This window comes from Myotis yumanensis, unplaced genomic scaffold (assembly GCF_028538775.1).
Source record: "Myotis yumanensis isolate MYYU_CA2020_CCGP unplaced genomic scaffold, mMyoYum1.0.hap1 SCAF_6, whole genome shotgun sequence".
In the NCBI taxonomy this organism is placed as follows: domain Eukaryota; kingdom Metazoa; phylum Chordata; class Mammalia; order Chiroptera; family Vespertilionidae; genus Myotis; species Myotis yumanensis.
In genome coordinates, this window is record NW_027223757.1 from 22,630,224 (window position 1) to 22,653,468 (window position 23,245).

The 23,245-nt window shown below is 38.9% G+C and overlaps 1 protein-coding gene across 1 annotated transcript in view; it reads right to left on the reverse strand.

Annotated features, from left to right (window-relative positions):
- The window catches only part of SGK1 (serum/glucocorticoid regulated kinase 1), a 101,072-nt gene that overhangs the window by 30,901 nt on the left and 46,926 nt on the right, over nt 1-23,245 (reverse strand). Inside the window, exon 3 of the mRNA XM_070417727.1 lies at nt 921-996. Within this exon, the coding sequence (XP_070273828.1) occupies nt 921-996 (76 nt within the window). The remainder of the gene's footprint in view (nt 1-920; nt 997-23,245) is intronic.

Sequence of the window (23,245 nt, forward strand, 5' to 3'; positions counted from 1 at the left end):
TTTTCTGGTTATGAGCTTTAAAGAAGTCGCCTAACCCCTTTCAGCTTCTGATCTCATCTCTCACTCAGGGAGAGGGAGGACAGGCTGCTCTCCTCTTTCACGGACCTGCCATTAACACTGAATTAGATTTTTTGTGAATGTACTTTGTGAAGCTAGGAGGCTTAATACAATTAATAGGTGTCAGCACTGGTTCTCCATTTAATTAGAAAAGGTGAAAGCACTAGTAGCACTCTCTCAATTATTTTAGCTCTTTTTGCTCAGCCTCCACTCTTCATGTTCAATGTCTTTACTTGGTGTAATTAGGCCTATGGCTCAATGTGTTTGTGAAAAGGAATGAAAAGATATCTTCTATTTCCTATAAGAACATGCCCTACCCTTTATCTGAGTATAATTATACAACCTGAAGCATATTCTCTGATCTTAGAAAGTGGCATTCCTCTGGTTCTGATTAGATTTATACAACTGGATTGATAGAATAAGTCATACCTGCCCCTACACGAAGCATTTTGAAGTGTGACTTACCTGAGGATTTTTAGTCCCTTCCTTTCCCGGGAAGACAAACTGGGATGGGTTTACTTGCCCTCCTTATCCTGTTTTCCTGTCACCCATTCCAGGAAACAAACTCATTTCTCTGTCCTACTGTCCTCCCCGCCCCCCCCCCCCCCCCCCCCAACACTTGAATATACTTCGAAATCCAGAAAGCTGCACCTGATAGTATACATGCTTTAGCTACTGAAAAAGATGTCATAAAGGGTCCTATATCATTAAAAAAAAAAATAACTGTGAAGTATATTCAAGTGATGGACTAGGTATAAACAAGCAAAACCCCAAATTTCCCTTAAGCCTTGTCTTTGTGCAGCACTTTACTACAGAACACTTTCTGGGCATCGCGGGACCAGAGAGCATTTTCCCAATAATACCTGAGTCATCATTAGTCCAGAAGGTTCTGTGATCAGGCTTGGTCAGGATGTTGGCATGAGTACATGGCTCTTTCACCTTGAAAACATAAGGAGAAAAGAAGTAATGTAAAAATGGCTTCATGATTGCAGCTGTGTTGGGAGTACAATTCTACAGGCAAGATTCCGAGGTTGACTCTAACACACATGGCTCATCTCTACCCCAAATAGGTGACCAACCACCCCAGGTTGACCAAGACTGACGTGCTTCCCAGGATATAGGGTTTTTAGTCCTGGGCACTACTGGGATGGTTGGTCACCCTAGGTTTGATGCAGTGTTACTGTCAGGGCTCATGGCTGGGTAAGCACATGGGGCTGGGGTTCAGTCCCAACGCACACCCTCCTCACGCTGTGCTTTGTGCAATCTGCTGTATGCAGAGGCCCGGAATAATTAACAAACTTATTAGTGTAAGAACACTCATCACATACAAAAAAGTGTTTTGGATTTCTACCTAACAACAATGGTATTTTTAGTCTATTATTTGCTTGGAAAATATATATATTAAGGAAGAACTAATTTTAATTCAGTAATGCTTTAAAATAAATTCTTCTTTTATAATCATAACTAGTGGCCCAGTGCACGAAATTCATGCGGGGTGGGGGGGGGCGGGGGGGAAGGTGTCCCTCAGCCCGGCCTGCACTCTCTCCAATCTGGGACCCCTCGAAGGATGTCCTACTGCTGGTTTACAGGGATCAGGCCTAAACTGGCAGTCGGACATCCCTCTCACAATCCAGGACTGCTGGCTCCTAACCACTTACCTGCCTGCCGCCTGATTGCCCCTAACCACTCTGCCTGCCGGCCTGCTCACCCCCAACTGCCCCCCATGCTGACCTGCTCGCCCCCACCTTCCCTCCCCTCTGGCCTACTTGCCCCCAACTGCCCCCCCTGCTGGCCTTCTCACTCTGAATTGCCCTCCCCACTGTCCTGATCACCTCCAACTGACTCCCACTGATGACCTGCTCACCCCCAACTGGCCCCCCTGCTGGTCTGCTTACCCCCAACAGCCCCGCCCTCCATCAGCCTGATCACCCACAACTGCCGTCCCATCCTGGCATGATCACCCACAACTGCCCTCCCCTCTTGGCCTCTAACCACCTCTACTGCGGCCCTGCCACCATGGCTTTGTCCAGAAAAATGTCTGGAAGGTCTCCTGGAAGGTCTCCCAGTCTAATTAGCATATTACCCTTTTATTAGTATAGATAGAGGCCTGGTGCATGGGTGGGGGCCGTCTGGTTTGCCCTGAAGGGTGTCCCAGGGCAGGGTGGGGTCCCGTTGGGGTGCCTGGCCAGCCTGAGTAAGGGGCTGATGGCTGTTTGCAGGCTGGCCAAGCCCCCCAGCGGGGACCCTCACCCCATGGGGGTGTGGCCAGCCTGGGTGAGGGCCTGAGGGCTGTTTGCAGGCTGGCCACATCCCCTTCAGGGTGGGGGGGGTCCTGCTGGGGTGCCTGGCCAGCCTGGGTGAGGGGCTGAGGGCCGTTTTCAGGCTGGCCACGCCCCCCGCCGACCCAAGCTCCCAGCCTCTCCTTTTTTTCTTTTTCTTTTTTTTTCAGCGCCTCCTTGAGTGGAGGCCAGGGTGGGCTGGAAGCAGGTATCTGGGATTTATTTATCTTCTATAATTGAAACTTTGTAGCCTTGAGCAGAGCCCAGGGCCAGCAGGGCAGGCGGGAAGCTTGGCTTCCTCCATCGCCGGGGGCAACCCAAGCCTCCTTCTCACTCCAGCTCCATGGCCAATGCCATCTTAGTTGGGTTAATTTGCATACTCACTCCTGATTGGCTGGTGGGTGTAGCAGAGTGGCAGAGTGATGGTTAATTTGCATGTTTCTCTTTTATTAGTGTAGACATCATATATATATATATTTTTAATCCTCACCTGAGGATATTTTCCCCTTGAGTTTTAGAGAGAGTGGAAGGGAGGGAGAGAGACAGAGAGAGAAACATCAATGGAGAGAGACACATTGATTGATTGTCTTCCCACATTCCCTGATGAGGGCCGGGGATTGAGCCTGCAACAGAGGTACATGCCCTTGACCAGAATCAAACCCGGGACCCTTCAGCCCATGCTCTTTCCGCTGATCTAAACTAGCTAGGACCAGAATCTATATTTTTAAATAGTACCACATGTATATACGTAATATGTATTATTTTTTTTATAAAGGTTCTGCCTAGTGCACATCCAACTAATAGATTTCTTACAGTAAGTTCCAGGGAGCAGCAATTATTCTTTCTCTTTCAACTTTCTACTATTGTGATGTGTGCTTTTTCAAACATATTCTCAATCAGGGAAATGTAAATCTTATTGTTCAAAAGGACGTTCCATTTAAATCTACTTTATAGTGAGATAATTTGATTACTGTTGAAGTTTCTAGTATTTATTATTTATTGAATAAATTCCTTCCATTGCAAAGGACTAAAAAATGTTACTATATATATTGTTTAGTTCCATTGACTTGTTTTTCCATAACAAGTCTTTATTGATGAGGGGAGCAGTGCATCAGTTTACAATCTGGCACAAACCCATTCTCTTTTTGTGAACTGGTATCAAAGAATGTGTGGAAATCAGAATATTGAAGAGTTATTTGCACTCCCAGGTTCACTGCAGCATTATTCACAATAGCTAAAATGAAGAAACAACTTAAATATCTATGGACACATGAATGGACAAAAATAACATAGTAGATACATACAATGAAATATTATTCTGTCTTAAAAAAGGAAACTTTACCATCCACATCAACATGGATGAAACCTGAGGACATTTTGCTAAGTGAAATAAGCCAGACACAGAAGGACACATATTGCTTATGAGGTGTCTAAAGTAGTCAAACTCAGAGAAGCAGGGCTTGGGAGGAGGAAGTGAGGAGTTGCTAGTCAATGAGCATAAAGTTTCAGTTATTCAAGATGGGTTTACTTGTACTTTGTGAAGCTAGGAGGCTTAATACAGTTCTAGAAATCTGCTGAACAACATTGTGCCTATAGTTAACACTGCTGCATTGTCCACTTGCAAATTTGGTAAGAAGCTAGATTTCATGTTAAGTGTTCTTACAATTTTAAAAATCTGTATCTGCTAAAGTATTAGATATGCACATAAAATATTTCACGCATAAAAATGTGTGGGATTATTAGTGGAATTTTATGGTAATGTAAAATGTTCTTAATATATAGAAAACATAATTTTAGAAGTAAAACTGTGGTGAAAAATATCATCAAAATGTAAATCTCAAGAAAATCTCAAGCTGCAAAATATCTCTCCAACTTCACTAAGTAGCCTAAGTATAAATTTCTTTAAAGTATGTATGTATTCTATTAAAATATTGCTCCATATTGTTAGAGAGCTCTTTGTTAGTTTAATTGAAATCTGAATCCTTGAAACTTCCTGCATTCTGAGATAGAAAAACAAACTGATTCTATACAGAACAGACCTAATTTCTATTTTATAAAAGAACTAGAGGCCCAGTTTACGAAATTTTGTGCACTGGAGGAGGGGGGAGAGGGGTCCCTCAGCCTGGCCTGCCCCGTGCCCTCTCGCAGTCTGGGACCCCTCCCTCCTTACCACCTGCCTGCTGGCTACTCCTTACTGCTCGGCTTGCTCCTCCTTAGAGCTGCTGCATAGGCGGGAGAGGCTCCCACCACTGCCACTGCACTTGCTTGCAAGCCATGAGCCCAGTTTCTGGCTGAGCAGTGCCCCCCCTTGTGCGAGCGCACTAACCACCAGGGGCAGCTCCTGCATTGAGCGTCTGCCCCCTGGTGGTCAGTGCACGTCATAGTGACCGGTCATTCCTCCTTTCGTTCCACCTTTCGGTCGATTTGAATATTAGGTTTTTATTATATAGGATATCTCAAATATTTTAAAGTAGCTATTCTGTGTCACCTTAGTCTTCTATTCCCAGGTTAGCCACCCTTTTCCCTTTTTCTGTTCCTTATGAAATGATTTTGTCTTGTTACTGAGATCACTCTACATCGGAAGTTATCCTCTCTGGCATGTGAGCTAATCCCCTGGGAGTTCCCAAGCAAGGGCCAGATAACAGCCAATAAAATAAGGCATTGGTTTCAAGAGACAACTCTTGGGGAAGACTATAAGCATTATTTCCAGATGTGAGTAATTAAAATTTTTCTAAGAATTATAAACAATTCTCTACTAGTTAGCCACTTTTTAATATTTTTTATTCCAAAAAGTCCTAATTGATTTTATAACTATAGACCTATTTAGGAAAACTGCTGCATATAAGCATTTTTCTACATTGAGCTCTAATTACCTTGTGTCCTTGTGTCAAACAGTTGTCATTCTTCCAAATCTCATTTACTTATGAATGATTTTTTGTCACTATTTGTTTGAAATATTTTCTACAGGTTGAAGCTGCTCCTGTTAAATTCAGGGCCATCGAGAATTTATTCTTGCTCTTTGGGTTTTTATTGTGCAATAGAACATGCAATTTTCCATGATCCCCAAGCTCCAAAGTACCCACAGCAAATTATCTATAAAGTACACATAGTGAATTTTCAGCAGGAGTTTATATAAACCCATTAATTACTGTATATACTGCAACAACTTATCAACAATGCCCTAAAACTGACGTCTGTAGTTTTAGGTGCTTCACATAAGTGAGAAAACTCATTATCAGCTGTCAATCCTTCTCAGTCTTCACAAACCCCTGTGGCTGAAGAAGTGACTAGCATCTTGAATTTGACCTTTGATCCCTGGCTGAATCCACAGTGGGCTCTTTGGTTCTTTCCTTCTTTTCTAGGAAAGGATATACAGTAGTATATATACCTTGGAAGTGTGATAGAGAGGGGTGAAACGGTAATAATATAACAAGAACAGCAGAACATTATGGAGTGTTCAAACATTTCATTATGAACAATTTCAAGCATACACAAAAGTAAACAATATTATATATCTCTATGTAGCTATCATCTAGTTTTAACAACTATCAACATTTTTTTCAATTTTATTCATCTACTAGAGGCCTGTTGCACAAAAAGATTCGTGCAATAGGCCTTCCCGTCCCCTGGCTGCCAGCACCGGTTTTCCTCCGGGGCCCAGGACCCAGGCCTTTGCTCTGGCCAGAGCCGCCTTCAAGCCTTCGCTGCTCCAGCCAGAGCTGCCTTCAGTCTTAGCTCGGCCACTTCACGCCTACGTATGCAAATTAACCGCCATCTTTGTTGGCAGTTAATTTGCATATCTTGCTGATTAGCCAATGGGAGGTGTAGCGAAGGTACGGTCAATTACCATGTTTATCTATTATTAGACAGGATCCTCCCTTTTATAGACTGGAACATTTTAAAGCAAATCCAGAATCATGACATTTCATCTGTAATTTCTTTAGGAATGTATTTCTAACAGAAGATATTTTTTTTTGGCATAATTATCATGCCATTATTACAACTAACAACTTCAACAATAATTAGATTTATTAAAGTTTAATGAGGGTCATTAAAGTTTATTTATTTAATAAATAACAGCATGTGCAGTCTGAAAAAGAAAATAAGTACTTTCACTGTTTTGCATACAGAACCATTTGAAACTAATGAATAAAAATGACCCTTTAACATTGTGAGTTCTACAAAGTCAATGGAACTTCTGACTTATGTAAATCCTTATAGGTTTTTTTTTTGGGGGGGAGGAGACATCATAAAAAGTCATTTTTCTAATAGAAATGGTATACTTTTTCAACTTATTTCCAATGCATCCTTGGAGAGAAAGGAGATAAAATTTCCTTGCTTGGTAGAATTGAAAGTGTTGGAGTGTGAAGGTGAAAGGAAGAGGGTCATCTCTGGAGGGTCACTGTTGATTGCTTAATCCCTATAGTTTTGAAATCCAGAAGTGCTTTAATAAATTTTTATAACATTAAGTCATTAGAAAGATAGGGGCAATTGAGTAAGGAGAGAAGGATTATAATATTAAAGTGAGGGTATATCAGAATATCACATGTAGGGAGATGTGAGATATCCAGAAATTTTGGATAAGCTCTGGGAATAAATCCTTACAAATTCCACTGATATGAGAAATTAGCCCAAGTATTAATTCTACAAAATGCCTATAATTGATGGCAAGTTGCAATATTGGTAAGATTGCTAGGAAGGAAACAGTTATGATCATCTTTCTTTATTCCCTCTTACTCTGATTTAAAGAACATTGGTCTGAAATCAATAAATATAGATGCCTATCCACATTTAAATACTGATATAGGAAAAATAAGTCAGAACATATGGACTTCTTCCTGATTTACTTTTGAGTTAATCATAATAATTTGTATATGACTTTCCATAAATCATTTTAGCAGTAAATGCTAAAGTCATTAGTCCTTCTTAAAATATAAATTCTCAAAATGCTTGTCTCTTATTAGCCAAGGCAGTTGGTTCCCTCCCATCTCAGGTTACCTGATGTTCAAAAGCAAGCAAGAACTCTTTATATGTAGGAAAATGTAATTTTGCTCCTCAAACTGCTTTAATGAGGCTTTAGAAAATGTCCCCTGAACACTATTACAGGATGTAAAGTGATCCTGCAAATACTAATTTAAATTCAGTTCTGTGTATTCAGGAGAAAGAAAAGTCCTCCTTGATTGTTTGTCTTGGATGGCTCCAACAAGTATTTCAGGAGCATTTGTTTACTTCCCAAATGCTGCCCTAGTTATTATAAGGACACAAGGGAAACTTGTTGATTGCTAGGACTTTACATTCTTATTTGGGAGCAAGACATTAACATAGAGAAAGTGATGTGGAACCTGATATTAAGTACCTCTAAATGTAGTATGAAGAATAGTAGTACAGCTATTAAATTTTGTCAGCGTTGAAAGGAGGAAGCAATACTGTGGGGAAAGTCATTGAGCAAGGTTTCAAAGTAGAGGGAGGATTTGAACCAGTTTTTAAAACTCTGACAGTATTTGGCTTGGTAGGCAGGCAGCAAAGAGGTATCCAAGGTGGGAGGGACAATGCAAACAAAGGTCTGGAAGCAAAACTTAAAAGGCATGTTTAAGCAACTGCTGATTGAATAATTTCCTGGGAATAGAAGGCTCATGGGAGAAATGATTGGAAACTAGGTAGAAGCCAGCACTAGCTGGTTTGGCTCAGTGGATAGAGCATTGGCCTGTGGACTGAAGGGTCCCAGGTTCAATTCTGGTCAAGGGCACATGCCCAGGTTTTGGGCTCAATTCCCAGGGGTGGGGGGGGTGGGGGTGGGGGTGGGGGCGGTGCAGGAGGCAGCCGATCAATGATTATCTCTCATCATTGGTGTTTCTATCTATCTGTCCCTCTCCCTTCCTCTCTGAAATCAATAAAAATATATTTTAAAAAAGAAAAGAAAAAGAAACTGGGTAGAAGCCAGGTGGTGGAAGGCTTTGAATGCCAAATGCATCCTTTACTTTGGGGGAATTTAGCAGTTTCTATGAAAGACCCGTCAAAAAAGAACAAAGCTGAAGGGATTAGGAGGCTGCTTGTACCATCAGAGGAAAATTGTTGAGAGCATGGTGGGGACTGTGAAAATGGAATGAAAGGGATGGTGGGAAGGATAGCTGGAATGATTTGGTAAGATTTAACGAATGACTGAAAATGAAGGAGGATGGAGGAGTCCCCAAATTTCTGAGCTTTGGAACTGGGTGACTAGGAGGATGGTCAAATGCGGTCACAGGTGTCCATAGTCTCTGGCAGCTGAAAGAACCGCCCTGTAGTGTACTTAGGTTAGGCCTGCAGTCCTTTTGGGAGCACTGGCTGCATCTCTGACCTTCCCAGGCCATATCACCTTTGGGTGCTTAGTGGTGTGGCTTCACTCACAGTCATGGGCATGTCAGGTTCTCTAGCCCCTCCCTCTGGGCTACAATCCTCCCTTCATGCATGGCAGGGTGAGACTCCATCCACACTATTTCACTACAGCAAACATTCCCCAGTCTGTGTATCTGGCATCACTAACCCCCACCCTCATAAAGCTGACTGTTTAGACAAGGACAGCAGGAGTCTGGTGGGTTAGGGAAGGAATCTCATCGGAGATCATAGGTCTTAAGTTTTGATCCCTGTGAGCTAATGATTTATCCTCATTTAGTTGTTTAACATTTATTACATCCATATAACATGGAGCATAGGGACCATTCCTGGCCCCTGAAGAGACTGTGATCCCAAGCCACTAGGCAAATGTCCTTCCTTTTGCAGCTTTATTTCACTTGCACTCTTATTGGTTCTTGATATTTTTCAGTTTGGTCCTTGTGACTATGAATTGCTTAAGGCAATTTGCCACCCAACCCACTTTACTTATTTCTGATTCCTGCCTGGCCCAGCAAGTGTCTCAGTTTCAACCTCTGGCCTACATAAAATCAAGATATCCAGGTTAAATTTTATCAAATCAAATGTTTTCTGTATTCTATCTCAGTAGTATAGTTCAGAGAAACAGCAATTTGGGGAGCTGACAAAGATCTTTTCTCATCTCTCCGCTGAAGACTAGAAGGCAAGGTACCTTGTTAGTGATGGAATGAAGGTCAGAGTCTAAGTTTGACTGTTATATTTCAAGATGCCAGTTGAAACTGGTACTGGTTTCTTAAAACTTGGAATTTTCCTCAATTTTGAAATTGATTCAGTTATACATTTAATTCAAAAATATTTGTGGATAACCTGTTGTATAGTGGGCAATTACTTAGGCTGTTTATAGTACACCCACTGTAGTTAAGAGATGCTTCCTTACATTTCTTTTAGAACAAAGTTGATGGAAATCATTAGATATCGCTTTAGAGCATGGCTTTGGAGTCAGACAGACCTGCAATAAAATATGGCAGCCCTATACTTCTATTCGGCCCTGGGCAAGTTACATAGTAACCTTTTTTTTTTTTTTTTTTTTGCCTTAGTCTCTTTGTTGGCAAAATTGGCAAAATTGGAGTTATGGTTAAGGTTAGTCCCTTCAGGGGTCAACAATTGAAGACTTATTTATTATCTCTGGTCATACAATCAAAAATGTTAATAGAAGTATAATGACTTAGAATAGAGGCTAGAAGAGATATAATCTTTTGATAGAAAAAGTTTGCTCTCCACCCTAGCTGATTTGGTTCAGTGGATAGAGTGTCGGCCTGCAGACTGAAGGGTCCTGGGTTCGGTTCCAGTCAGGGGCACATACAAGGGTTGCAGGCTCCATCCCCAGTAGGGGCCATGCAGGAGGCAGCCGATCAATGATGCTTTCTCATCATTGATGTTTCTATCTCCCTTTCCCTTCCTCTCTGAAATCAATAAAAAATATTTTTTAAAAAAGAAAAAGTTTGCTTTGTTAATGGAATTACCATATGCAAATAAGATTGACAAAAGTAAAAATACTTCTTTCCAGGCATAGTGCTTGCTGAGCACTCGGGCCGGAACTTACTTTGCTCAGATAGCTCATAACTCTCATCTCCTTCAGGTATCTGCTTAAATGTCACCTTCTCAGTGAATCCTTCCCTGATATCCCGTTTAAAATGAAAAGTCTCCACCCCTTCCTGCTTTATGTATCTCCATGGCACTTAACACCTTTTGTATATAACTGTCTTAGTCATTTTCTTTTGGTCTCCTGTAAATTTCATGCATCCTAAAGGGGTGCTTTCCATATAGTAGGCATCCAATAAACATTTGCTGAATAATTGCATTATTAATCCCTAAACAATTAAAAATAAAGATTTTAAGTCCTACTTAATTTAAACTATTAAAAGTAAAGGAGATAGTCATATGCCAAAATGTTGTGGTGTGACACATACATGTCTTCTCTTCCTTTTATGTTTTAACCCTCCTGAGTTCTTGGTGTTAGTGATTTAGAGTGGGATTAACTCAGAGTACTTAATACCTCCATAAATGATTGGGAGTGGAAGAAACTACTGCCCAACTTAGCAGTAAAGCTGGTACCCGGTCTGCGGTTAAGCTCCGGACATTGCCATTCAATCCCCCTTCCGATGTTTTTGTTGTTGTTGTTTTGGCATAAAGATGTAGAAAATTGTTTAGGCTATACTCTGCTACCAAATATATTCAGTAGAAAAGATTGTTAATGACTGGCCAATTTCATCTTTCAGATTATTGTCTCCCAATATGTGGCTGGAAAAAAGTAATCTTTAAATGTGTTTGCTTAGATTCAGGCTCAATTCAATAAATCATTTTGATTTATACATGGCTAGTCCATGCCTAGATCTAAGATGCATTGCTTTTCAGTGGTTCTCAATCATAGCCACACATTCTAAGGAACGGAAACACCAGTGCCAGGAGAGGGGAGAAGGGCCTGAGTATCAGTACAATCTTAAGGCCCTCAGGGATCTCTTGCTTAAACCAGCTTCTGCCAAACAGAAGTAATATGGATTAAGTGGTATTTATCCACTAGCTACAGGGAAGAACTAAATGTAGCTATTTTATGGTCATTGTACCATATAAGGGTAATATAAGAAATGATTCCCAGACCTAAGTTAGATGATCAACAAACATCCACTCCTTGATTTTACTGGGAAAAGAGAAATGTTTGAATATCTTTCATCGCACAGAACAATATATTCCTTAGTATTTTTCTCCTTGAGCTTACCTCCAAAGGGGTATTTGACAAGAGGAGAAAAAAAATTAGAAGTTTGAATCTGAATTTTATGTGAGGTTCTAGGAAAAATGTCCCACAGTTTCCTTACACAGAAGCTATGTGAGATTCAAGGCCAATGTGATTACAATTTACTCTCTGCTATAATTCTTGATGTTTAGTTTTCTTTTAATAAAAATGTCTGATACTCAATCTTCCAATAACACTTTAGCCAAGTGCAATTGCCAACAAATGCATAGTTTCTTTTTTCTTCTGCAAATGGAACGAGACATCTCCATTTAAATACCTACTGTTTGTCTCATGTGGTAGGCTAACAGTACAGTACTTAATGGTCTACAGGTCTAACAATATTTCTTATATGCCTTGGCTTGCACAGAGTGCTTCTGCAAAACCAGTTAATAATCTGGCCATCCCAAGAGTCCAGAATGTTGAGTTAACTTTTTTACAGAGGTTCCCAGATGTGCTGGAAGACTCACTCCTAGCAGATCTGGCCAACATTTTTTTAGATTTCATTTGACCTTCCTTGTATCTGATATGAAACACATGTTGAAAACAATACCTGACCATTATGAAATGTATTTTTTGCATAAGCAAAAACACCATGAATACATCTTTTACAAAGTTTTGAATGGCAGAGATGGGAGGTTTTCATTGCGAAACTGTGTTAGCAGTTAGCCAAGTTAATCATATGTCTTGACAATGATTCCTTATCCAACATCTCTTCGGTATTCAGTGGGTAGGTCATTAGACCCATGGAGAAATAAGTGGGAGAATGTCCAGGGAATAAAAAAAACATCTATACAACATGTGGAGAAGTGAATACTTTTACTAAGTACTGAATTTCAACTTCCAGAGGTGCAGGTTCTGATCCCAGCCAGATCACTTGAGCTCTTAACTTCTGGGAAGTAAGCAGAATAACAGTGTGAGGCTGTGAGTGTTCCAGAAGATCCTGCATTAGTTGTTTCCCTTTGCAAGCGTTTTTCACATGTGGTTTTTACTTTGACCTTTTTTTCCTGCCTTGATTTTCTTTTCTATTTATTTTTCAGTGGGCTTTGGAAAGTTCTAACATAAATTGAGTTTGTATCTTATCATTTGTTATAGAGATCCTACAATATTTATGAAATATAATTGTAAATCCACAGTTTGGCCAAGGGTTAAAGAAACATTCTAGATTTTAAAGGCAAGAGACTGCTACTGAGGAATGAATGATTCTACCTTTACCAGTTTTTATTTTATTTTTGTTGTTGTTAATCCTCACCTGAGGATATTTTTTCTTTTTCTTTTTTCCAAGGTTATTTCTTCCATTGAGTTTTAGAGAGAGTAGAAGGGAAGGGAGAGAGAGAGAGAGAGAGAGAGAGAGACATCAATGTGAGAGAAACACTGCAACCAAGCTACATGCCCTTGACTGGAATCAAACCCGGGACCCTTCAGTCCTTGAGCCGACACTCTATACACTGAGCCAAACTGTCTAGGGCAGCCTTAGTGTTTTTTTTTTTTTTTTAATCTTCGATTTCTTTATTGGTTAAGGTATTACAAATGTGTCCTCATCCCCCCATTAAGCCTTAGTAGTTTTTGAAAAGGAAGTAAATACTACTGTAATCTGGTATTAAAGTTTGTCCTAGACCTAAAATCTCAAGCATTTAGCCACACCAAATTTCAACATAATAATTATTAATAATATTTTTATGGAGTGTTTATAATGGGCCAGGTACATTTATTATATCATTTAACTAAATTGATTACTGAGGGGTAAGGTAATTCCTGATTATCTGATGAAGTGCCTAGAGAAGAGATGATCTGTCCCCAGTACCACACCCTAGTAATCAACAACAACATTTTTTCGTGGGTTCTTCCGGAAAATATTCATGCATATATACACAAATATAAACTGAGTGGCCAGATTAGCCCACGTTCAAAGGCTGTTAAATCACATTGTTTACCCATATCTTCAGGAAAAAAATCACTTCTGTTGTGGTAAACAACCTGCTTCCCTATTTATAATGGTTTGGCCCTCTAGCAACTTCAGTGCGAAATTATAGCTAATTTGCCTACAAACATCAGGTGGTCATAATAATCTGGCCACTCAGTGTATATCTACAATAATTTCTTGTGTGCGTGTGTGCACATGTGCTCGCTTCACATACATCTCTGGGTTTTATCCTCTGCAGAGAATCACAAGCATGAACCCTCAGGGTGAGGAATAGGGAACTAGGTAAAAAGAAAGGAAAAGGCTTACTTAGGATCTTTCTAATTTATTTCTTGAACTCATCACTTCTTTTGTCAACACCGTGGTTCCCAATTAAAGCCACTAAAAATTCTAATGCAGGATGACATTTAGTTCAGGGCATAAGAGTTTGTGGTGATAATGAACAGGACGACTTTGCAATATAGCTGCTGAGTGTGGTTGGAAGATTAGCAGCTCAGAACACAACAGTTTATGTAGCTCCTCAAGAAGAGACAGACTAACCATTAATGCTACAGAAAATCGGCCTCAGAGATTATTGTGACAGATCATGACTGAAGATCGTGCACTGGTTTATCACCACACTCCTCAAATAAGCCAAGCTACCTGTGGAAACCCTAAGTGGTGAGTGCTTTGTTCATATATTTTAAATAATATATATTTGACTTTTTCCCCATATGAAAAAATAGAGTTAGCAATGATGTTACTTTGTTGGGATATTCATGCTTAAAAAGAAAATTATCTATATATATAAAAAGCCAGTGACTGTAACGCAGTAACAACTGGAACGACTGGTTGCTATGACGCCCACTGTGGCCAGCAAACGGCCCGACCAGGAGATGGGGCTGGCTGGCCAATCACCTGCGGCCCCTCCCCCCCTAGCCAGCCCAGCCCTGATCAGCCCTGATCAGGGTGGGCTGGCTGGCCAACCTCCCACCATCTCCTCCTCCTGACAGGCTCAGCCCTGATCTGCCTCGATTAGGGCCAGGCTGGCCAGACCCCACCCATGCACGAATTTGTGCACTGGGCCTCTAGTATTTATCATAATATATGGAACTAATATTTAAATGGCAATATTCAGTGTTGGCAAGGGTTTAGTAAAACCCGTATTCTCATAGATTGATCACTATATTTTAATTTTTGAAACATTTTCTGAAAGCAATTGTAGTATATTTTAAGATGCTCAATAGTTTTACCCCATTAATCTTATTTTAGATAATTTATCCTACATAAATAATTCATAAATCTAAATGCACAGAAGTTGTCTTGACATTAATCAAAATGACAAAACACTGGAAGCAACCTAACATTTAGTGGGGAAATGATTGGGTAAAGAATGGCATAGCCACTATTCACATGGTGTCCCTTAAGTATTTTTAGTAGTAAGAAAAATGTTATCTATATTATGTTAAATAAAATAAATCACAATATATAATTGTATTTCAATTGTGTATAGAAGGACAGACAAGTCAATGAATGAAGCAATGTTTATTGTTTCACTGTAGTGATAATATGGATGCTTTTCTTTTGTTTCCTACTTTTTAAATTTTAATAATATTTTATATTATTGTCATAATTTGAAAATTATCTAGCATATCTACCTATCATCTACCTCTCTTGCAAACAGAACAGATTTGCCCAAATATAAGAAATGGAGTGGAGGGATGAATGTCCTAATGATTGGGAAAGTTTCTGATATAAAGTGTTACTATAAAAAAATAAATAAATGATAGGCATTTGGTGGCTGTAGTCTCATATTCTTTCAGCATAGAATTATTGATGAACTTGAATGCATGCATTCCCTACCTTCAGTCTTCTAGTTTGGGGTTCTCAAGTTTCTCTGGATTGTGCAAAGATAAGGCTCTCTAGTAAGAGTTCGTGACAGGTTCTTTATATGGCACTGGGAAAAGGGGAACAGAGAGTGTCAAAATCCCCCTGTGAATATTTTCCTTTACATCTTATGGGCCTTGATCATTGTTTCTATTGCCCAGTTTCCCCATGAACCTGGTTCTTTCCCAAGGTAAATAAAAATCCACCTGCCAGGGCAGCACTTTGTTGAAGTTCCCAAGACCAGTACTGGAATGCCAGATAGGGTTACCCTTTCTGAAGGCCTGAATCTTCAGAGGGATTAATGAAATTAATAAACTACAAGTTATATACTTCCATATGTTGTAATTATTTTCAGCCTGCTTTCAAAAAGAAAAGAAAAAGGAAAACAATAAACCTGGATGGAGAAATAGTCCAAAACATTCCTAACGCTCTAAATTTGTTCATAAGCAGACTGATGCCAAACTAAATTGGCATAGTTATTGTATTGGTATTATGCAGCTAGTTTCTGATTCTTTTTTTTTTTTGGACAGAAACTTGCTGGAAAATTCATCCAAGATTAAATAGAGGAAAGATATTAGACAAAATATTAAATGAAGAAAAAAGAAAACTATTCTAGCTACAGTTCTAATTTCTATAAATGCTTCTTGAAGAAAATTTATATATGTATCAGTGTTGCATTAAAATGTCAGCTCTATATAGATAGACACCATTATCCAAAACTAGTAAGTTACATAAAAAAAATCCAAATCTAGACAAAAAATTGTTTTTTAATACTAGGACACTTAAAAAGACCAATGTAAAAATAAATAAATGTAGAATGAGAGTATGATATGAAGGAGCTATTAGATAATCTCAATTTAGTATTATTCTGAAATGTGAACTCCTGAATTCCATGTTTAAAGGCTGATTGGAGAACTTGGAAATTATTTAGAAGGCAACCACAAAGATGGCAAAATGATTCAAGTGTTGGAAAATAAGACCGATGAGGAGAGGTAAACAGGACTGATATTCATTTTCTTGAAGGGAAGGTTAAATGGTTATTGAATACATTTTTTTGAGTATATGGAGAGTTTTTTTTATAAGGAGATGGTTGGCAATCTGCATTGAGTATAAAACAAGGGAAACAGAACACGTTTGGAGTATGAAGGCTTTGGTTAGACAGAGCAGTAGCATTTAAATGTCAAAATGAGATGCAGGTTGAGGTTGTGCAACCTTCTCTAGAGCCATGAAAAATAACCTTTGTGTGGCATCCTCTTTCGGTGGCTCTGTTTAGAGGTGAGGGATGTGCAATGTAAACTTTCTCATCCGTTCTAGGTCTAAGATTCAGGTCCCTGTAGGAAATCTTAGAGCCAGGGTCTTAATGTAAACTCTGCAACCAAGTTAGCTGAACCCAGTAAACAAAAGAGAGAAAGCAATTAAGATCAAGGTGAAATTATAGCCCCAGGCCCTTTTCAGAAAAAAAAAAGACAATAAGGAATTACTTAAAATAAAATTCATTATAAAAAACATTTAGACAAGTATTGACAGGGAGGAAGTAGAAACATAGGTATTTTAAATAAAAAAACAAAACCAAGTTTTAAACTACAAACTACATAGATATTTCTAATCAACTCATTTTTCAAACGCAGCATTAGGGAACAACTTTGAAACAGGGAGAGTTTAGGTTGGCCTCCACTTGGAGGCCCTATGCTCAGTGTTAGCACAGGGCCACACATGTGTCCGGCTCCTTAGTCAGTCTTATCTGATTATTCCATTAGTCTCCAACTTTTCTGAATAAATTTTAATGTATAGTGAAAGGGTCATAGTACTGGCAGGTTTGTCCCAAAATAGATTGTGAGTTAGAAAGATTCCAGGAACTAGAGATTAACAGTGAAGTAGTTTTAAAAAATTACATATGACTCAGTTCCAACACATTTTACATACTATTGGGTACTTTCACTTCCCTATAATTGCTTCTATTGCTTTTTCCTTAAAGTTTATTGTTTCTATCAATAGCCCTAGATAAGTGACTTGAAATAGTCATTAACAAATGACTACTTGGGGGTAGCTTGCCAGCAACTCAAATATCTGAAATAACCTTATTCCAAGTATTGAATGTTAGTTTTTTAGATAATTGTATTAATTGCAGAATAAAAATGGTTCCCTACCAGTAGAGTTCCAATTCTCCCCTTCTCAAAAATCAGGAGGCTATTAACTCCCAAGTGCTAATGGGACAGAGTTAGAAGCCACTGCTGCTATTTTCAGCTTCCCTATGCTTCCCACCAACATTACAGCTGAACAACAAAGCGCTCACAGCAAGCATCCAACACTGTTATTAGTTTATTTATAAATAAATTCACTGTTGAGTGAATTCATTCCACTGGTGGAATTCATTTTCATTGGCCTTATCTTCATAAAATAAACTCAATTTCATTTATATATACTTTTTAGGTAGGTGTTTTTCCAGTTTCGTTTTCTACTAGCTTTCTTCGTCTTTTTTTCTGTTCTATTGCATAGTCTGACTCCACTGAAATAGCTTGCTACCAAAATATTTTCTCTCTCAAGCAGAGGTATACTGAAGGGAGTAAATGAGTTATGTGTTTGTAATTCCAGAGGATCTAAATGGGAATAAACTTGCCATTGAGAATAATGTACAGCAAGAAATTCACATAATTCACAACATTTTATATCAATAAAAGTGTGATTAAAAATCTAACTCTCCACTATGATGCTCCCTCAGTTTATGTGACTTAATAATTTTTTAAGAGTAGAATTTTTCTGGAGTCCAGAAATTTTTTTGAAAAGTGCTTATCTGTATCTCTGGGAAAGGACTGCTTTCCAGTTGGAAAGATAATCTTTCTTCCATTCTCAAACCTTTTGCATAGAAAAGTAAGTAACCGACTTCCTGCCTGAGCACACCTGGATTGTTTCTCATGAGAGTGAGGAATGGGTTGATTTATGAATTAGGACAGTGACCGACTGTAGGTCTTAGAGAATCATGGACTGTAGATGGGGGAAGGATCTTGGAACTCTGGTTTAACTTCTTCATAAATGACAAAAATTAGATTAAAAGAAAACAAACAAACCCTGCTTCTGAGAAGCCTATTAGCATCAGAAGTGAGGTAAGTCCCTTTTCAGCATTAATTACACTGACTGCTGTATAACGAAGGGGGATTCTGGCAACGAACTACTTCCCACATGGCAGGAACCAGAACAGACCTGGGACCAAAGAAGGAGGGTTGAAAGTCAAATGCACTGACCTAAAAACTTGTTTGTTTGTTTGTTTTTAATTAGGACTTCAGAGTATTCATATTTTCACTTGATTCCCAAAGTCATTTTTTAAAAAAATTCCCTCAAAACTTTCATGCATCAAAAGATGGTCTTGGGATACTAGCATGGAAATAATTAGTACTTTTAATTAGTACAACTGGGAAATAAGGCAGACAGGCCTTAATAAGGGTCTCCAAATCTGGAGCACATTAAAGTAAAAACATTTTTTTCTAATATCAAAGCACATCCTCCTGACGAACACACAAAATGAGTTATTTTGCAAAATGGAAACAGTATAATTGGATTCAGAACAAGTTCAATGTATTAAGAAAGGAGACGCCTTGGAACTCTGGGACCTGGGAATTAGACTGTCTCGGATGTTCCCCAACACATTTCTAGAACCCACAATTCAGACGGAAAGGTTTTTAACTACTTAATCTCAAATACCTTTACATACTGCACAAGGCCTATTTTGCGGTTCAGAAATTAAAATGGAGAATTAGCAAATATATTAGAAGCAAGCCAAACAACATATCTGAGTACCATCTCACAGCCGAACACATACTTGGCAAGAAGATAGCTGCAGTCACATGACCCCAGATCGACAGTAGCAGACACATCTGGAATCTTAATGATCCCAGGAGCTTTAGGGCCTTTGGGGGACAGCCATCTGGTGCAAAGGAAATCTGGACAAAGTGTCCCACCCAACAGAAAGGACCTCATTGTGCTGCTATGAAAAGCAGTCGGCCCTACTTCCCTCTGATAACACACAAGTTTCTCAACTAATGAGTGATCAAGAGAAATATAAGTGTACGGAGTGTTCACTAACAGACTTGAATCTACAACCTGGCAGAGAAGAAGTAGTCAGTAATATATTCTTGAAATAAATTCCTGTTTTGAAAGGCCTGTTCTATGACTTTTATCTAATCTTCCAGCAATTTCTGTTTATAGGCTCCTCCAAGTCACATTTTTTTATTTGTAAAAGGAAGGGGTGAGCCTATATACATTTTGTGGCCCTTCTAATCCTAATATCCCATAAATTTGGGATTTTACAGAATATATGCTGGGCAGCAAGAGAAAGGATCACTGAGGAACAAGGAATCTGAGGCTGTTTCTGGGAGAGCATGTTAATGGATGGCATCAGATCATTGGAGAGGAAAGCTGTGCTCAGAGATGACCTCTCAAATGATTATAAATGAGTTTTATAATGCTGCCAGCAAATTAAGTGGGCGTCATCTTTGCTCTAAGCTATCTGCAAATTATGCACAGTTTGTGGGTCCGCCACACATTAAACACACAGCAGGAACTGCCAGTGGATGAAGAGCGGACTTACAGCTTCAACACATAATAGTGGCATCTTGCATGCTGAAGAGCAGCAGTACAAGGACAATGATGGGAGGGCACGGTGAAGGAGAAGGGCAGACAGTGACTGTGAGTGAGATCAAAAGGCAGAAAGCTTTAGTCAAGGACTAACTGCAAAGTTTAAAATCTTGGAGAAAGAGCAGTTTACAATAATTAGAAGACCCAACAAATGGTGGTAGCTGTAGGTTGATGAAAAAGTGAAGCTAGAGAGATGTGGTGGAGCTAAAGAGTTTGAATAACTATAAAGTAGGGGAAGATATATTAGATCATTTAAATATGGCTCCGAATCTTGATTCTACCACTTAATATCCTGTATATTCTTGGACTTGCTAAATACTGTATTTTCTTCATCAGCAAATTGGAAGCATTGATATCTCTTTCTTACAGTGGTTGTGGAGATTAAATGAGATAATGCATGTTAAGTGTTAAAGATACTTATTGGTGCACAGTAGACATTTCAAATGATATCATTACTACTACTATTATTGTTATTGTTAGCTGAATTATGAGTGTAAATATTGAATTTGCCCATAATGATTGCTTGTGAAAGAATAGAAAGGAAAATTATAACATCAGGTGCCAGTGATTAAAAGGTAGGAAGAAGTGTCTTGAATGGAGGTTAATAGATGATAATAAAGGCTGTAGTATTTTCAGGTCCTTTGTCTACTTTTTGATTGGGTTGTTTGTTTGGTGTTGAGTTTTATGAGTTCTTTATATATTTTGGAGCTTAATCTTTGTCGGAGCTACTGTCTGCAAATGTCATCTCCCATCTGGTTAGCTGTCTCTTTGTTTTGTTGTCAGTTTCTCTTGCTGTGCAGAAACAGTTTTAGTTTGAAGGGATAAAATAATGCCATTTGCAGCAACATGGATAGACCTTGAGAACATTATGCTAAGTGAAATAAGTCAGTCAGAAAAAGGTAAGAACTATATGGCTTTACTCATATGTGTGATATAAAACTGAAAGTCATGAACACAAACAGCAGTGTGGTGATTGGCAGAGGGAAGGGGGTGGGGAGAGAAGAGGGTCCTAATATTTGGTGACAGGAGATTTGACTTTGAATGGTGGGTACACGGTGCAATATATAGATCTTGTAACACAGAAACCCACACCTGAAACCTATATGTTCATGTTGACCAATGACATCACAATAAATTTAACAATAAAAGAAATAAAACATAAAATTTAAAAAAAGACTGTGGTTGAGTAAAAGTGGTGAAGTTCTCAAAGGCTAAGTTAGAGAGTACCTGCCATGCTCTTGGCCTCCAGCCATTTCTGCTTGAGCGCGTGGCAGAAGATGTCGTCACTAGTAGTAACCCAAATATCAACTAAGACAGCACTTTCCTAAAGATGTTCTTTTAAAAGAGCTTTTTGGTCCAATGTATCTGGGGACCAGCTCGGGCTCTGTCTTCTTGGGGATTCACAGAGCACATTGCCCAAATGAAGGCTCTGGGAAGTCTAACTAACCTGGCATTTTCAAAGCATACTTGGCCAACAAGCTCTGTTTAATAGATGGCACATGTTATGATCTTGTAGAACAAAGTGAGAGAGCAGAAGGGAGGGTTTTGAGGAAAATTTAATGATTTAATGGAGTTTACTGACAAAAGTCCCAGAGGATGTTTGTTTAAAGGGGAAGCAAGGGAATTAATGGTGTTGCTGAGTGAGAAAAAGGATAGACCCGAGATGAGTGGGATTAAGACTGTGAGAGGGATGGAAGGAGCTGAAGTGATTGCCAAGGGAATGGTACTGAGCAATCAAAATTGAAGAAGAGCAGTTTGAGGAATATGGTGGCCGTGTGATGCACTGTTGGTACAGATGTCTGTCCATTTCAATCAGTGTTGAACTGGAACTTTGAAAGAAGGAAGAGTGAGGGAGATAGGTGGTCTGGGCCAGTGGGGAAACTATTTTGACCAATGTCACCATGTGAAATTTATCCAATGTTGCTTTATAACTCCTCAAACATTTAGAAGTTTTTTAAATTATTAATCTGTTCTTGAGTGGGAACTGGGTTACATAGTGACAGTCTGAATGGGTATTTGAACTAGTGATTAAAAAAAAACCTTAAAAATATTCTCATGTCTTCCAAATAAAATACTTAAAAATGTTGTTATTGAAAGGTTTCCCTATTTAGCTTTTTCCTTCTGGTATAGGAAATACAGAATCATGGATTAACATCTGAATAATAGAGAATATTATGCCATCTTCAATGTACTAATGATTGTTTTATTTCTAAATTGCCTGAATGGAGGCATATTAAAAGTAAACTATACAAGTATAACTGGAATAATTCATTATATATCAAGTTATAGCCTTGTTATTTTTATTGTAATTTACAGTTTTAAAGTAAAATCCTCAAAGAAATTCAATTGCTAGTGATTTTCTGATTTATATATTATCTGGCTTACATTCAGAAAGCTCAAGATGATGCTCATTCATACAAAAATAATTGCTATTTACTCAGGAGTATATTTTTAAAACTCTATTGCATTTTTATCTTTATAGATGAAGGAAAATCAAGTCTTGATGAGATTAAAGTTTAAAATAATAAAATGGACTTTTAGAAATCTCTAAATAACAATAAAAATTCTAGGAGTAGTGGCTTTAGACCCTCATAGTTTAGTCTTCTAGTCAGCAATTATCTCCCAGAATTAAAGACAGGAGATCTTGAGATGCCTTGTCCTGAGATTATATAGAGAATCTGTCCTTCCAGAGGGCAGGGGGGCATGTGGCGTGTGTGTGGATGTGGGGAGTGCAGGGATGGGACAAAATGCCAATGGAATTTGTTTTAAAAAATATATATATTTTTATTGATTTCAGAGAGGAAGGGAGAGGGAGAGAGATAGAAACATCAATGATGAGAGAAAATCATTGGTTGTCTGCCTCCTGCACGCCCCACACTGGGGATCGAGCCCGCAACCCGGGCATGCACCCTTGACTGGAATAGAACCTGGAACCCTTCAGACCACAGGCTGATGCTCTATCTACTGAGCCAAACCAGCTAGGGCCCAATGGAATTCTTTTTTGGCAAGAACATTCTAGGTCACAGTGATGGTTGGGTAAATAATCTGTGTGGTTTTTTCAATAGTAGATATTCCAAAAAGATCTAACCTTTAGAATTAGGGATGAGAATCTTAAAATTTTGCCCTAGAGAAATGTAAACTTGAAGACCTTCCTTCCAGTTTTCCCACTGGTTTAGCTTGGGAGATTCAGAAATGAGACATGACAACTGAGACTAGAAACAAGCTGATAAATACCTTGACTAGTAAAAAGCTCACTTGTCCTGCAAGTTATACTGACACAAACTCATTTAATAATGTACTTGCTTTGCAATCTCTAGTTCCTCTGCTGAACAGAAAGACATAGAACATAGACTTATG